Raw genomic sequence first — 17253 nt, forward strand, 5'->3', positions numbered from 1 at the left:
AAATCCAAGTAAATAAATTTAAAAGACAATTAGGATACTTAGCGGCAAATGAAGTTTCCAAAATCCTAAGCCGGAGGTAACTGAAAACGGGGTGTTCAGTACCGGCGACAGAAAATTTATGAATAGAAAATGGGAATGGTTCCTGATACCCGCCTCCCAGCGGCGGGAATGGGTACTAACCACCTGGCCGACCCACTGCGTGGTGTCGGAAGTTTTTTAAATTCTGTCGGACTTCAGAAACTACAGCTATATATATACCTGCCAGGTAAGTGTCATGCATAAAAATACTATCTTAAGTTTTATCAGACCAGTGAGCTGATTAACAGCTCTCCTAGGGCTGGCCCAAAGGATTAGATATTTTTATGAGGATAGGAACCAATTGGTTTCCTAGCGATGGGACCTAAAGTTTATTGTGGAATCCGAACCACATTATATCAAGAAATTACTTTCTATCACCAGAAATAAATTCCTCTGATTCCCTGTTGACCATGTCGAGAATCGAACTTTGGACCACCAGATTGGTAGTAGAGCGCGAAAACCACTCGTCCAACAGGGGACTATATAACTGATAAACCCACTGTTAATGTATGGAGCGGAAACCTGGGCTATAAGAAGAAAAGAGGAAATAAAGCTTGAGAGAACAGAGATGAAAATGCCGAGGTGGATTATGGGAATATTGCTGCTTGAGAGATTGGAAAATGATGAAATAAGAAGATTGGAAAATGATGAAATAAGAAGATTGGAAAATGATGAAATAAGAAGATTGAAAATGATGAAATAAGAAGATTGAAAATGATGAAATAAGAAGATTGGAAAATGATGAAATAAGAAGATTGAAAATGATGAAATAAGAAGAATGGCAGGCTTAGTAAAGATTAAAAAGGTAATAAGAGAGTCATGATTGAGATGGTATGGGCAAGTGTTGAGGATGGATGATGAGGAGGGAGTGAAGAGGAAGAAGATTGAGAGGGAGACAGAGAATTAGATGGTGAGATAAAGTGAAGGAAGATGTGGAGAGAGGAGGTTTGGTGGAGGATGATACCTTTGATAGAAGGCAGTGGAGAAGGCGCATCAGGCAACCGACCCCTTAATGTTGGGATAACAGTGGGAAAGAAGACAACGACTCTGGGCACAAACATATCCAACATTCTATTTATATATTTACTACCCGTTCAAATTCTTTCTTTTGTTGCAATCTTACTAGTCCCACAGTAAAGCAGGGTTGGCCATCTGAGTCAACTTTCTCCATCTATTTCAATTCCTTGCATCTTCTTCACCCAGTACCACCTCAACCATATCCCTCCTCACCACATCCATCCATCTGATATGCTGATGCCCCACTCCTTCCCCCCCCATCAATGGCATGTTCTTAACTTTCTTGATTGGTTACACCTCCTGTCTTTTTATTACATGGCCATAATATCTCACTACCACTCCCTTTGTTTCCCCCTTTGTCTATCTATAATCCTCTCTTTTTTGGTAGTTATTTTCTTCCCAACCTCTTTTCCTTCACAGCCGTTCGAACCTCTTCATTCCACCAACATGTTTCTTGTTCCTGTTGCTGCTTACCACTTGTCCTCCCACACACCTCTGCTGCTACTGGTGCCAGTCTCTTTCATATAATCCTATATCTCCTCAGGCAATTCTCACATTCCACTTGCATACCTCTCTTTGCTGGCTCTTTCCACTTCTGAACTATCTTGCCTTCTCCTTCCAGGCCCCCTTTCAGCTTCCAAGTTTTAATCCTCCTATTCCTGGCTGGGGCTTTTCTGTTTCTTATTGCTTTTAACCAAGAATCTGCTACTACCAGTTTATGCTGAGCTATAACAGATTCATTTGGAATAACTTTACAATCCCTAATGATTTTCTTGTCCTCCTTCCTGACCAGAGCAATCAATTTGTGCCTCATTTTGTCCACTTTATATTCTTTACATTAAATGAACTAATACCAACTATTTCACAATTTAAACCCACTGTCTGAATTTATTGAACACAAAAAGGTAAAAATCCAGCACCATTACCTGCGGCAATTTCCACGGTGACAGGTGTCCTCACATTTGTGGAGACCACAAGTCAGTGTCCTTCCACAAATTAATGTGCATATATGATCTATATCAATACAGCACCTAGTACTGCATTTGTGACGGCCACATTCTCGCATCTGCAAATATTATAAAAAATCTTATTCAAGTTCCTTCAAAGAGCTTCCAATATCAAACTAATTACTTTAAAGATTGGAAATAGCAATTTCTCACTTTTTACATCTAAAGACGAATATACCACAACAGTTATGTACATCATTTGAGTTAGTACATGAAAGAGTAATATAGACTTAATGGTAAGAAGATTAGCTGGAAGCATATTTGATTATCATGTACTTTAAGCAAAAACTGAGGTAGATGGAAGTTTAAAATGAAGAGTAAGGGTGAGATGCCTAGAAAAAAAGAAGGCAAGGCCTGTAATGACCCCCTTTTTGTTCAAGAACAGATCAAATCTAATGAGAACACAAAAAGAAAATAATTTGTAAGTCAAGAGTCACAAAGCTTTAAATAAGTCCATTTGGTACTTTTTATAAGAGACTGATGACCACTCAATAAGCAAAGAGCAACAGGAATGAACTGTGAAATGTGGGAAATAACTTAATGAAAAAAAAAAGAATCGCATCTGCTTCATTTAGGGAAAGACCAAAAATAGAATAACTTACAAACATATACAGTACTGGTTGTATTCTCTAAGCAGAAAATTAGCAAATTCATGAATTTAAGTTAGCATTTGTGTATATTTGCAGAGAGAGAGAGAGAGAGAGAGAGAGAGAGAGAGAGAGAGAGAGAGAGAGAGAGAGAGAGAGAGAGAGAGAGAGAGAGAGAGAGATACTTACCTTCTTGCATGCCCTCTTACAACGTACTTCATCGGCTTTCGTTGTTAATTCGCTGCAACTGACTTCTTGATCTAAGGAACCACAACGACACTTGACAGGGGTAGAGAGAGGACAAGGTGGACAAGGCCCTTCATGGCACATGGCCTGGCACTCGTGGTAAGATCCAGGGACACCACATTTTAATTTACGACTACAAATTTGACCACAAGTGGGGACAGGGTCTGAGCAGGACTTCCTTGGGATAACACCATCTCGTTCATAAATCTTTTCTAAAGGAACCTGAAAATTTAAGTAAATATTTTACATAGCTTTTCATTTACAAATACGTACTTTTTTATTTTACTTATTCATAATGCCTAATCAAGGGTAGTGAATGATGAATACATGCTCAAGGGGCAGGCAGTAGAACACAGACCTCCAATCTCAGGTGTTTAGTTTTCAACTGTCTAGTTCAATCACTCCTTGACTTGGGTAAAGTATCTGCAACAATTACTTACTGAGAAAAGATTAGAAAAAGGTACTCCCCATGATGATAACTTTGTAACTAGAAATATAAACTTCCAATTTAAACTACTTCACACTAGTAGCAATCACTATACACACCTTGCTTAAACTCTGAAATATGCATTCTTTAATTGTTAACATTTCTATAAGAAGAGAAAATTCACATACCTTATCACAAGGGCATCGTAGAACAACATCTATTGCCTTTTCACAGCGCTGACAATCTCCTGCATGACAATTGGATGAACATTTATGATTTCCACACTCCAGTATGCGGGAGCATTCTTTTCCACACTCGTACTTGAGAATCTCAAAACTTTCTGCTGTACATGGGACTTCTCTGTCTTCCTTACCACAATAACAACCTGGCAAGCAAAAGACAAAGTAGTACTACACATTTGCTAGTTGTACTAACTTAAACAATAAATTGTACTAATATAAATATACTAACTAAATAATAGAATAACTAGCTTTACTTTAAAGTCCCATACAGCAAGTCACTTACTCTGCTTAACAATTTCTGCACATTCTTGGCATGGCCCAACGTGACATTTCGTAGGGCACTTGTGTCCGCCACAGTTTAAATCCTTGTTGCATGGGTTTCCGCAAAGGAAAGATTCAGTCATGCTGCATCGCACTTCTCTTGTTTCTGTTCCACAAGGACAGCTCCTGCAGAAAGACAATCTAAGTAAAGTATGTGGCCCATAAAGGACTTAGGAATAATTTAGTAAAAATGTTATTGTCATGATACAATAAAGTTTGTTCATACTTACCTGGCAGATATATATATAGCTGTATTCTCCGAATTTCAAAACTCCCGGCACATGCAGTGGGCGGGCAGGTGGTTAGTACCCATTCCCGCCGCTGGGAGGCGGATATCAGGAACCATTCCCATTTTCTATTCAAATTTTTCATACCACTGTCCCCTGAGGGGAGGTGGGTGGGTACTTAATTATATATATCTGCCAGGTAAGTATGAACAAACTTTATTGTATCGTGACAATAACATTTTGTTCATGAAACTTACCTGTCAGATATATATATAGCTGAATCCCACCATTGGAGGTGGGAAGGGACAGAATAGAAGGATTTTAGGAAACAAATTACATGCAGATGATTGACATCTTGGTTCCTTACCTGTTAGCATAGCTGACTTCGTGATTACTGTCACCCAAGTCTGCTTCTGCTTTACTAGAGTCTCCAGCAAGGTAGTGACCTATATAGCTGGTGAGTTCTAGATGATCTGTCAACGGGAGAGTGACCACAATGTGACTAGACCATATTGACCATACTGTGAGGGCAACGAAGCTAAAAACCACCACCTGACCTAACCTAACAAAGTTAGTCCCATAACTTCTAGGCTAAAGAAAGGGAAAGCGCCTCAAGCGACCAACCCTTCAACCATAAACCAACACCATAAAATCAAAAGCACACTTATCCCTTTTCTATAGGATAGGATTCGTGCTGCTTCCTGCCCCCAATAACATTTCTGCGGATATGTATGGTCCTAGCGACTCGCAGTTCTCGTATGCCGTCTTCACATCCCGCAGGTAATGTGAAGCGAACACAGAGTTGCTTCGCCAAAAGGTAGCACTTAGGATATCGCTGAGTGCCATATTCTTTTGAAACGCCATTGAAGTTGCGACAGCTCTCACTTCATGGGCTTTTACTTTCAAAAGTTTCAGATCACCATCTGGGCAGGACGCATGGGCCTCCCTGATGGTGCTTCGTAAAAAGAATGCCAGTGCATTTTTAGACATAGGAAAGTCAGGTCTCTTAACAGAACACCACAGATTTTCTGAAGGACCCCGACAGTCTTTAGTTTTCTGCAAATAAAACTTGAGAGCCCTGACAGGGCACAGGACTCTCTCTGGCTCACGTCCGATGAACTCTGTTAACCCTTTGATTTCAAAGGTCTTCGGCCAAGGGTTCGAAGGGTTCTCGTTCTTCGCTAAGAAGGCAGGGCTCAGGGAGCACACTGCATTGTTTCCCCTGAAGCCCACATGTTTAGTCATTGCTTGAATTTCACTAACCCTTTTCGCTGTGGCAAGAGCAGTTAGGAAAATCGCCTTTCTTGTAACGTTTTTCAACGAGGCCGCATGCAGAGGTTCAAATGGACTCGACATCATGAACTTCAGAACCACGTCAAGGTTCCCTGATGGGACCTTCGGTTGCGGTACTTTCGATGTTTCGAAGGACCTCAAAAGATCGTGAAGGTCTTTATCATTTGTCAGGTCTAACCCTCTGACGGAAGACAGCTGACAACATACTTTTATATCCTTTGATTGTGGGTACTGCAAGTTTGTCCACATTTCTCAGATGTAGGAGAAAATCAGCGATCTGGCTCACAGAGGTCGTGGAGGAGGAAATACCTTTCTTCCTACAACACTTCCTGAAGACAGCCCACTTAGATTGATACACTGCTCGAGAGGAAGCTCTTCTAGCGTTGGCAATAGCCTCTGCCACTGGTCTTGAAAAACCTCTCGCTCTGGCCAACTTTTTGATAGTCTGAACGCAGTCAGACTCAGAGCGGAGAGGTTTCCGTGGTACCTCTCGAAGTGGGGCTGTCTGAGAAGATCGGCTCTCTCTGGAAGGGTTCTTGGGAAGTCTACTAGAAGAGACATGACCTCCGTGAACCAGTCGCTTGAAGGCCAAAACGGGGCGATTAGCGTCATTCTCGCTCCCGGAGACGCCGCAAACTTCCTGATTACCTCTCCTAACAATTTGAACGGGGGAAAGGCGTAGACGTCCATCCCCGTCCAATCCCATAGGATGGCATCTACCGCTATCGCTTCCGGGTCGAGAACCGGTGAGCAATAAATCGGAAGCCTCTTCGTTTTCGAGGTTGCGAAGAGGTCGACTAGCGGGTGTCCCCATATCTTCCATAGTTCTTGGCAGACCTCTAGATGGAGGGTCCATTCTGTGGCAAGCGTCTGATGTTGACGGCTTAAAAGATCCGCTCGGACATTTTGCACTCCTGAAATGAACCTCGTTAGGATCACTATATTCCAAGCTTTCGTCCATAGGAGGATGTCTCCTGCTACCTCGCACAGGGATCGAGAGTGTGTCCCCCCTGCTTCTTGATGTAAGCGAGAGCCGTGGTGTTGTCCGAGTTGATTTGGACAACTCGGCCCACCACTCGCTCTTCGAAGAATTGTAGAGCTAACCGAATAGCCTCCAACTCTTTTAAGTTTATGTGCCAGGACCTCTGTTCCCCTCTCCAGAGGCCTGACACTTCCTCCTTGCCTAGTGTTGCTCCCCAGCCCACCATGGAGGCGTCTGAGAACAACACTAGGTCAGGGCTCAAAAGGTTGAGGGACAATCCTTCCGAAAGCTTGACTGGATCTTGCCACCACTTCAGATGATCCTTGACCGTTTGTGAAATCACCAATGTTGAGTCTAGGTCTTGCTTGTCCTTCCAGTTTTCTGCTAGAAAAAACTGGAGTGGCCTGAGGTGCAACCTCCCCAGGGAAACAAACTTCTCCAGCGAAGAAATGGTTCCCAGCAGACTCATCCATTCCTTTGCCGAGCATGTTTCTTTCCCTAAGAAAGCTGACACTTTTCTTAAGCATTTCTGCTGACGTTCCTTTGATGGAAAAGCTCGAAAAGCCGCTGAATCCATCTGAATCCCCAGATACACAATGGACTGTGTGGGGATCAGATGGGACTTCTCGTAATTGACTATTAGGCCCAGGGCCTTCGTCAGCTGCAACGTCGTTCGAAGGTCCTCCAGGCACCTTGACTCCGAGGATGACCTGATTAGCCAGTCGTCCAGGTAGAGCGAGACTCTTATCTTCGATAGATGAAGCCATTTTGCTGCGTTCCGCATGAGGAAAGTGAATATCATTGGCGCCGTACTCAGACCCCAAAAAGGGGCCAAAGGAAAAACAGCCCTTGCTGAACAAACAAAAACGGAGGGACCTTTTGGCCCTTTTTAAGGGACGAAACCCTCAGGGGAATTTTCCTTGATTGAGGATGAATTGGGACGTGGAAATAAGCATCTTGGAGGTCCAATGACACCATCCAGTCCCCTGGTCTCAAAGCCCCTAGTAAAGACTGAGACATTTCCATCCTGAACTTCTCCTTCCTCACAAAAAGGTTCAGCGTTGCTGACGGTCTAGGACAGGACCTCCATACCCCAGCACTGCCTTCGGAACCAGAATAACCTGTTGTAGAAGCCTGGGGAATCTAACATTAGGACTTCTTCTACGGCTCTCTTCTCTAACATTTGGTCTAGAAGGTCGAGCAGAATCTGTTGCTTCTCCGGCTGGTATGATGGAGACAGGTCTATAGGCTTCGTGCTCAAAGGAGGAGCAGAGAGGAAAGGGATCTTGTATCCTCTCTCTATTACATCGAGGGACCAGGTGTCCGACCCTATCATCCTCCACGCATGAGCAAACAGGGTGAGTCTCGCACCGACAGGTGCCTGAAGGGCAGAAATGTCAATTTTTATCTTTTTTACTTGAAGAGGCCTTGCCTCTAGAGAGCCCCCTTCCTCTCAAAAAACCTCTAGAGGAAGGTGCTCCACGAAAGGGCTTAAATTTCTTCTTAGGGGCTTGCACGGTTGAAGTAGAAGCCTGGGGTGTAGGACGTCTGGAGACTGTATCAAGAGGTCCTGCAATGCTTTCTCCTGCAGATTAACCGACAGATCCTTAATCATGGACTGCGGGAAAAGATGTGTCGAGAAGGGGGCGAACAACAATTCTGTCTTCTGCGCAGGAGACACAGAATTCGCTGCAAAACTGCAGTACAAAGCTCTCTTTTTTAGCAGTCCGGTCGCGAAATGGGATGCTAATTCATCAGAGCCATCCCTTACTGTTCTATCCATGCAAGCCAGCACACTGGAAAGTTCTTCCAAAGAAATTGAGTCTTGACTTCTAGAATGTAAATCCAAAGTCCCCCAAGCACCAGTCCAAGAAGTTAAACACCTCTAGTGTCTTAAATATTCCTTTGAGATGATGATCTGTTTCTGACATAGTCCAGGAAACCTTCGCTGATGATAGGTAAGACCTCCTCGGAGCGTCAACTAAGTTTGCGAAATCGCCTTGAGAAGAAGACGGCGCTTTCAATCCCGCTTCTTCTCCTGTCTCGTACCAGATTCCCGCTCTCCCGCTCAGTCTAGATGGAGAAAGAGCAAAGGAAGTCTTGCCTTTTGCCTTCCTTGAGTCCATCCAATTTTGAATTCTCTTAAACGCTCTCTTCGCAGAGAGCGACGTGGCCATCTTAACGAAGCCAGGAGCCTTCCTGGCCTTCGATGAGGCTAATTGTGAAGGGGGAGAGCAAGGAACTGGCTCCTGAAACTTATCCGGGAACAAGTTCTTAAGAAGGTGCGTTAACGTCTTATAATCTGAAGCAGATGACGTTGTTGGCTCTTCACAGTCCGTAGGCACGAATCACTAGACGATTCTCTTTCTCTAGCAGCAGTGTCCTTCAAAGATCGCGATGTTAATAATCCTTGAGGCCCTGTTCGCAAGAGGGTGCCTCTGGCTGGAGAAGTGTTCGAAGTAACCATCCGTTGTTTCCCTGTTATCTTCGACACTTTAATATCTTGGGCTTGTGGAACATCCTGATGCTTCGGGCTCAAAATTTCTTCCAAGGCGTCCTCCGGAGCGTCCTGGCGAGCGTCCCGATGTGTAAGACGCCTAGCATCCTGAGAAGCGTCTGCCCGAGCGTCCTGGCGAGCGTCCCGATGCGTAAGACGCCGAGCGTCATGAGAAGTGTCTTCCCGAGCGTCCTGAAGAGTACTTCTATGCACAGAACGTCGAACACTATTTGCCACTTCTTCAAAAGCGTCCTGATCATCGAAACGCAAAGCAGAACGTACAACTGAACCATGAACTTTTGTCAGGGATTTCTGAACGTTCTCGACCTTTTGACAAAGACGCCGGCCGCCTGTGCGACAACTCACGTTTTCGTCAAAATCGTCTCTCCTAGATGCCCTCTCATAAGGAACGCTTTCACGTTCTCGAATGAGTCGGCTACTAGAAGGTGACTCAAAGGCCGAAAAACGAGGAGAAGGAACCGGGGACTGCCTGGTCCTCTTAACAGGCAGCCACTGATCCTTCCTCCGCCGACCGGGTTCTGTCTCCTTCTTCGCAAAATAGGAAGTCAACCGCTTTTGCATATCTAATAACATTTCCCTTGATGGAGAAAATTCTCGATCAGGAGAAGGACTAATCCTGTGAGAGGAAGATGGGCGAGGGGATGCCCTCTCCTTCAACTCAGGAACAATTTTAAAGCGACTTGGACGCTCAAAAGAGTCCTCCCCTGATGAAGTCTTGGTCCTTTTCTGCAGTGGAAAGTCTTCAAAATATTCAGGTGAAGAATCAAAAGGTTGATAAGAAGGACGTGAAGCGTCCTCTTCTCTAAAACCTCTCTTAAGAGGGCGACAAGCTCCCTGCGAGAGGCCCTCTGAGAGTCCCAACCCCGGCGAGGGGAGGACGCCTCAGAGGATGAGAAGCACTCTTTAAGGACCCATGCTCGTGCACGATCCCTGGCAGTCTGGGACTCATCCCCAGATTCTGCTGAAGGGACGTCAGACCGGATATTAGTTCCCATAACCCTCCTTCGGCTTTCGACTTGCCCTCTCCCTAAGTCCTGGGAGTCCGGCAGAGGTCTAGGCCTGGAGGCATTATGGGACCGATCTGACACCCCCTCCACAACACTGGATGCACTAACACTTTCATTGCACTTAGACACATTTTGTAGCGCGAGCACTTTAGATTCCAGGGCACGAATCGATTCCATAATCGTAGATAACACATTTCCTTCTGTAGACACTTCCTGATTGTCCGAAGGCAATACAACAGGATTAGGTTGGATTAAATCTACAGGGGAATTCAATGGAGATACAATCTTACCCTGACTTCTATTCACAGAAGCACTCCTAGAGGAAGACCTCCTGATTCTATCACGCTCAAGTTTTCTCACGTAAGAATCATATGCCTTCCATTCAACCTCTGACAATTGCTCACACTCAATGCATCTATCATTCAACATACATACATGACCTCGACATTTCAAGCATACAGAATGAGGGTCTACCGAAGCTTTCCGCAACCTCACCTTACATTCTTGCACACTACACATCCTGAAACTAGCAGAGCTAGATCCAGACATCGTATTTAAAGAAAAGTCAAAGCCAAAATCCAAAACAAATCCACTATCGCGTATGCCAAGCCAACAATCCAAATCAAAAACCAAAAGTCAATCAGAATACTCAAGTTAGCAAAAAGAAGTTTCAAAATCCTAGGCGGAGGTCTGTAAACAGTTGTTTACCGACCGGCGACAGAGAAAAATCTGAATAGAAAATGGGAATGGTTCCTGATATCCGCTTCCCAGCGGCGGGAATGGGTACTAACCACCTGCCCGCCCACTGCGTGTGCCGGGAGTTTTGAAATTCGGAGAATACAGCTATATATATATATATCTAGTCAGGTAAGTTTCATGAACAAACATTCATTTGAGATTAGGTAACTGGAAAATGACTGTAGCTAATTCTTTTCTTACATACTAACCCTATTACATAGAATATTAAAAATAATAAAAATACAAAAAAGGTATGCAACACTAAGAACAACAAAGAAACCGATAGTTTTATCACTGATGATGCCTGTTTTAAAAACTGTGTGTTCAGGTAAGAAAACCCAGCAATAGAATGAAATTCTCGACTAACCTTCTGATGAAAGCACTACAAGGGGGGCATGGGCCTGGGTGACAGAGGATATTACACTTGTGCTTACACCACTCTATCTTGCGTTTTCGACCACAAATTTCTCCACACGAATGAGGAGTCTCTCTATGGTTCCATTCTGGCTCTCGCACTTTCCCACAGAAACACAGGTAAGTGTTTGGGACTTTGGCTGTGAATCCCTGACAAGCAGGGCATCGCCATCCACCATCTGCATGAAATTCAAGGAATATGTATATAAAAATCAAAAGAGAAGCTTAAAAATGTGCACAAGTAGAAGGTTTGGTTTCAGAGAATCTACTATGCCAAGTAGATCTTTAAAAACCAATGATCAATTTGTTTCCTTTTTCATAAAACTAGTTTTAAACTGCGGTCAAAAGTATTTTGCTCTGTGCAGAAAAAGGTACTTAATAAAGGGCAAATTAACTGAAAATATGGTAATTATCACCACTAAGTGACCAACAAGAGGTTAACATATATATGATGACAGTTCTAGATGCATTAAAAATTCAAGGACCATTATGATACTAGGTATGGTGGGTGAAAAGGAGATTAGGTGCTTGGTTTTTATTAAAACAAGTAACAATTATTCCACTTGGTAGACTTGTCATCACTCCATCCTTTACACTTACCTTGCACATCTACTACAGTACTATAATTATCACATATAACAGAATCTCTTGTAATCCCATCAAATTCCAGGTGACTTCCCATTCTTCAACACTTGAGCTGCCTTGGTACAGCCTCTATCCAAAACTTGATTCCTTCCCACACTTGCCTCTCATGCAACATAAGCATTCAATAACTCTTCAAAATACTCATGATCATACACTAATTTTTTATACATTATCAAGTTTTCACAATATGCTAGCCATTACATAAGTTCCTCCTACTTTTCTCTGTCCTTGTGGCCAACTGTTCCCCATCCCTTCTCATCACATGTTGAAATCATATGTCTTTCCAGTTCCTTGATTCCACATTTCTCCATCAATTCATAATTCTCTCTCAACTGCCTCCTTGCTTCTTGCATACCATTACGTACTCAGTGACCCCTGCAAAATATGAAATGATCCCCCAAAAAACTAATAGCAACAGTCAGACGTTGCCAGTAGAGAAGCTTATTGTAACAAAACACAATACTTTACCTCCAGCTGAAGTCTTTGCCCATTTTTTTATGCATCCAAGATGGAAGCAATTGTAACAACCGGGGCACGACCAAATCGCCTGCGGCTGCTTGATGCGATCGCAGCATACCATGCACTCGTAAAGACCTCGTGACAATTGCTCTATTAAGCCCTCGCTTCGACTGATGGGCGTAACTTCCGATGTAGTTTTACTTTCTGAATTGACATTGCTCCACTGTTTGTTACTGGCACCGTTTCGTTCCTTAACTGGTTTTGTAGCTTTGCTAAGCTGCTGCTCATCTTGACATTCTGTCTTGACTTGGCGGTTTTTCCATTCTTTCCCCTGCTTCTCTTCTATGCAATCCCTCTGCTGACCCCAACCTCCGTTTCTTGCTCGTCCTGGCCGCTTCCTGCTTACTCCTCTCATTCGGGCAGCACTCGTGCTTTCTTCAACTTGAGGGGGTGTGTTGGAACTCTCTGAGCCGATGCCAATGTTCAAGTTCCTCATAAACGCGGCCGTTTCTGCGAGGGCACTGTCCCTACCAGCACGCTTCAGTTCATCATTATCAACTTGGTCTTGGAAGTCACCACTGTCTGGCCTGCCAGCATAATTACCACCACTTCCTCCTGCCCCTCCCCCCTGTCACCCCCATATGGTCGTCGTCTCCCACCTCTTCGGCCTCTGTTAGGGCCACCTGTTCCCCGCCCTCGGGCACCTCCTCTTCCCCTGCTGGTATTATTATTCCCACCCACATTTTCATTTGGGACATCATTACTGGCAAAATTATTCTCTTTGGGAAACGTTCTTCTTCCGGCATTCTGGGGAATATTACTGTCGTTAACCCCCGCATTATAATTCCTATCCATTTCACTCACATGATTATGTACAGTTGCACTCATGTCAAAATTTCCGTAACTCTTGTCCATCTGCGGCATCCTGTTAGGAACACTATAGCTATTCGCGTAACCCCAGTTAGGCCTTGCAGGTGCAGATGCATTGCCATACATATCACTGTATTGTAAAGCAGGCTGCATATAGCCATTAAAGGGGGGTGGTGGTGGTGGGAAGTTCGGTACGGAACACATTGGATAAGGGGGCGGTGGGTGTGCTAGATACCCCATCCCCTGGGAATGGTGTCTGATGGCACCACGGCCACATCCTCCCCAACCACCTTCAGCCATCCCTGTGACCTGAAAATCAGAATAAAAAATAAAATAAAATAAAATGTGATGAAAAGAGCAGTGCATTGGCAACTCTAAAAAAATAACTCAAAATACATTATTTATAAGAATGATTTTACTGTATGCTTAGAAAAAAAATCAAATTTTCTCCGAAGGGCGATTAGTATTTTTCCTGACAGGGCAGTTACAGGGACAAATAAGGAAGTTGTTTGCTGTGGGTATTAATTATAAATACTTGTGTTAGTATAGCTAGGAAAAATCTCTGGAGCTTGATGTACCTCAAATGAACAGCTATTCACTACAGACCATTGTCACCCTAGGTTAGGTTAGAAGTCCCAATACCACTAGCCTAGCAGAAAAAACCTATAGGCCTATGTCACATTCACCCTGCTTTGCGTATTTAAAGGGAACACCAGTTATGCTGCAGAATAGAATTGCTGCAAGAAAGGGGGTCTAAGGGTGGTAAAAAGCATCTCTCCCCAACCTCTCTTCATCAGGCCAGGTCAAGACACAGCATTCTAAGTTACGTTAGGTTAAGCTTACATCTCTGTTGAAATGCAAGGGTAATTCTACACCTGATCTCCATATGAGGATATAAGGATTAGGGTACAGGCCAAGCGCCGATACCTATGAGGTCACTCTGCACTGAAATGGAAACTGAGAGTATAAAGATTTGAAAGATAACAGGAGGAAAACCTCACAGTTGCACTATGAATCAATTGTTAGGAGAAGGTGAAGGAAATTAAGATGGAAGAAAGAGAATGTGAATGAAATGTAGAGTAAAAAGGTCAAAAGTGTTTTCAGCACCTAAGGGCTGAAGGGTGCTCTAAACAAGCTTCGATAGATCTATATTACTATTCCGCCGCGGCCTAGACTATGGCAGTTGCGGTTTTTCTATGCAGTTTTACCTCCTGAACAAGAATTTTAAGTAATATTTATTCGGACAACTGTAATTAACCCCCAGGGACTCGTACTAAACATGATCGATGCAGAATGCTTACATAGAAATGTCCAAGCTTCACGTCTACAGAACACTGTGTGAGGTGTACTGACAGCAATGACCCCCCCCACCAAAGTCCTTCTCTGCCCCACAGAGAAGAATGCCATATGGAGATACTAAGGTAGTAGGTATTTACAAACAAAATTTTTTGACTGAACAAGATAGAAAAGGGTGCGTATAATGCAATAGCCTGCGGGCAAGATAATTATAAATCTTAACGTTCTTCTGCGAGGGCTGGTACTATAGGCGGCGCCACAGATGGAGCTTCTACGTAGAATTAACGAAATTGAATTACACTCTTCTGCAATTTTACTGAAACCTGTGAACGTAAAAAATAAGCTCCATGCCCTTCAACAACCTCATTAACCCTGGCCACAGTTTAACTTGCAACAATGGTATTTCTAAAGAAGCAGTCCGCACGGACTGCAAGGAACGTAACCACGGATGCGACATCCACTAGAGATTGGGGGCCGTCCAATGTATTTTGCAGTGTTTAGTACTGGCCCCTGGGGGGTTAATTACAATCGTCCGAATAAATATTACTTAAAATTCTTGTTCAGTAAGTAAAACTGCGCAGAAAAACTGCAACTGCCATAGTCTAGGCCATCGCGGATAAGTACCCTAGACCTACCACAACAATTAGGTAGGCCCCAAGCAGCATAGCCTAGAGTAACTCAACAATTTACTTACCTAGGCCTAGGACATACCTAGCCTACCTCGCTTTACAGCCGACCACATTGACCTAGCCTAACCTCATCCCATCTAAAGACTTTCAGGGCTCCAAGTCTACCCTATACCCAGAAAAAAAGGTGCACTTTAGGGTCACGATTAGCCTAGCCTAGGCCTATCGACCATACGGCAACAAAAACCCAGACTAAAAAAACAAAATGAAAACCTTTACATGAAATAAATTACGACTACTTTACTCCGATGACGTCACAGTGACCTGGGTCATCATCTCTCGACCTGACCTGATCTGACAGATGAATGACGGCGAGGCTAAACAGTAACAGGTCAGTGACGTCACATCTCCGTTATCTTATTAATTAACGGACAGTGGCCTCGACTAACCACAAAAGTCAATAAATACTTTCCGAAATTACCTTATTCGAGGTCACAAGTTAACGTAAAAGGGGGAAAATACATGCAGACATAATTTGCGAAAACTTACTGAAGGATGTCACTGTCGGGTCTCGAAAGCTCTGCTGAAAAGAAGAGTGGCGTTTGTGACGGTAAGGTTTTTAGTAATGGTTCTTACTTCACGTGATGCAAGAGTTTTTTTTTTTTCAGGCGTTGTTTTATTGGGTCGTTTCTTATCTATTAAATTGTCTGTCTATCTGACCTTTGAAATATATTCTGAATTTTGAGGTGTGTGGTGTATACTACAGGTGGGCAAGAATTTATATATATTTAAGAGAAAAAAATTCCTAACAGAAGAAACCGGTAAGTAATTATGTTGTATAATGCTTTTTTTTCTTATTATCCATCGGCTTTCAATGCCTACCTGACCTTTGAAGTAAGTGGTTTACACTATAGGTGGAAAAGAATTGACAAATTTAATTAAAATAAAAAAAAACTTATAGGCGAAACTGGTCGGGATCTGTTTTTTCTCTGATGGTTCTCAGAGAGAGAGAGAGAGAGAGAGAGAGAGGAGAGAGAGAGAGAGAGAGAGAGAGAGAGAGAGAGAGAGAGTTATCAATAATTTTTATCTCCAAGGCTAAAGTTTTAAGAGATAAAAATAATCCTACTCTTCTACTTCATTTATTCGTTCCTAAGCCAACAACAAATTATTCAGCCTATCCTGTTTATTCTAGAACTACAGTGAAAGTACAGAAATAACATTACATCAGTATAATTTAGTACTTATTTCATAAATTGACTTTTTATTCTACAATTAAGTTCAGTAAGTCCTTTTAGGTTTTTTATTTAGTTATCTATGGTTTGAGGTTTCAATAAATCATCATTTCTAAATTACAGTGACACTTTGAATCCGGTGAATATTTTTAGTGTATTCAAAATAACTAAGATGGAAAAAAAATTAGTTATAAGAGAAATTTGCTTGCTTTGAATAATTTGGTACCTCAACAAATGTAAATGTTAATACTAACTGCAACTACCCATGAACTAGACAGATATTATATGTTGATGCTTATCAAGTACATTTGGAATTCTACAAATAATATTTTTACCTTTGTTGTTTCCATTCTCATAGATTCTATAATGGAAAAAGTGGTTGGAGGGAAGGAAACCTGACACACAAACAGTAATCAGACAAAACTGTAAGATTAATAAAACACCACTTGATTTAAAACAGTGTTTACCTAACAGACTACTTAATACCTTAGATCTAGAGAGGTGGGACTAATGACAAAGAAAAAAAAAGAAAATCAGAAATAATGAGGACAGGTTATGCAAATGACATGAAATAATACTGGGCTGAGTTTGGATGAAGCTTTAAGAGGAATTCTAGCAGTCAGAGGGCAGCAAGAGAAAGTGAGAAATTATGCCATATAAAGCCTTTTCTATAGGGTTCTTATAAGAGGTATACATTTTCCACAATTTGCCCTATTTTTTTGTTTAATCCGTACTCCCATTATTTTCCATTTGCTCTCATTGTTCATTCTTTGTATGCCTCTATTCCAAGTTGTTGTCTTAGTTTATGTAAGATTTTCTTAAAAACTGAAAGTGTTCAGGAAAAAGGATTCAGTCATTAAGAAGGCAGCAGGCCTACAGACTCATCAAGTTTGAAGAATCTTTTTCATTCAGTAAAAACATAATAGTCTTTCGGTGTTGTTAACCTGAATGACTCTACTTGAATCACTGGATTCTAAAGTGTGCTGCCGCAGAGTAAAATGCTTACTCTTTTCTTCATTCT

The 17253-nt window shown here is 42.6% G+C and overlaps 1 protein-coding gene across 1 annotated transcript in view; it reads right to left on the minus strand.

Moving 5' to 3' along the window:
- Positions 1-12845, minus strand: part of LOC135212500 (protein shuttle craft-like) — a 37732-nt gene extending 24887 nt beyond the window's left edge. Inside the window, exons 1-6 of the mRNA XM_064245992.1 lie at positions 12218-12845; positions 11058-11283; positions 3888-4051; positions 3551-3747; positions 2879-3157; positions 2022-2161 (exon numbers count right to left, since the gene is read on the minus strand). Coding sequence (XP_064102062.1) covers positions 2022-2161; positions 2879-3157; positions 3551-3747; positions 3888-4051; positions 11058-11283; positions 12218-12704 — 1493 coding nt within the window. The 5' untranslated portion in view covers positions 12705-12845. The remainder of the gene's footprint in view (positions 1-2021; positions 2162-2878; positions 3158-3550; positions 3748-3887; positions 4052-11057; positions 11284-12217) is intronic.
- Positions 12846-17253: the final 4408 nt, after the last annotated feature.

This window comes from Macrobrachium nipponense, chromosome 41, assembly GCF_015104395.2.
Source record: "Macrobrachium nipponense isolate FS-2020 chromosome 41, ASM1510439v2, whole genome shotgun sequence".
NCBI lineage: Eukaryota > Metazoa > Arthropoda > Malacostraca > Decapoda > Palaemonidae > Macrobrachium > Macrobrachium nipponense.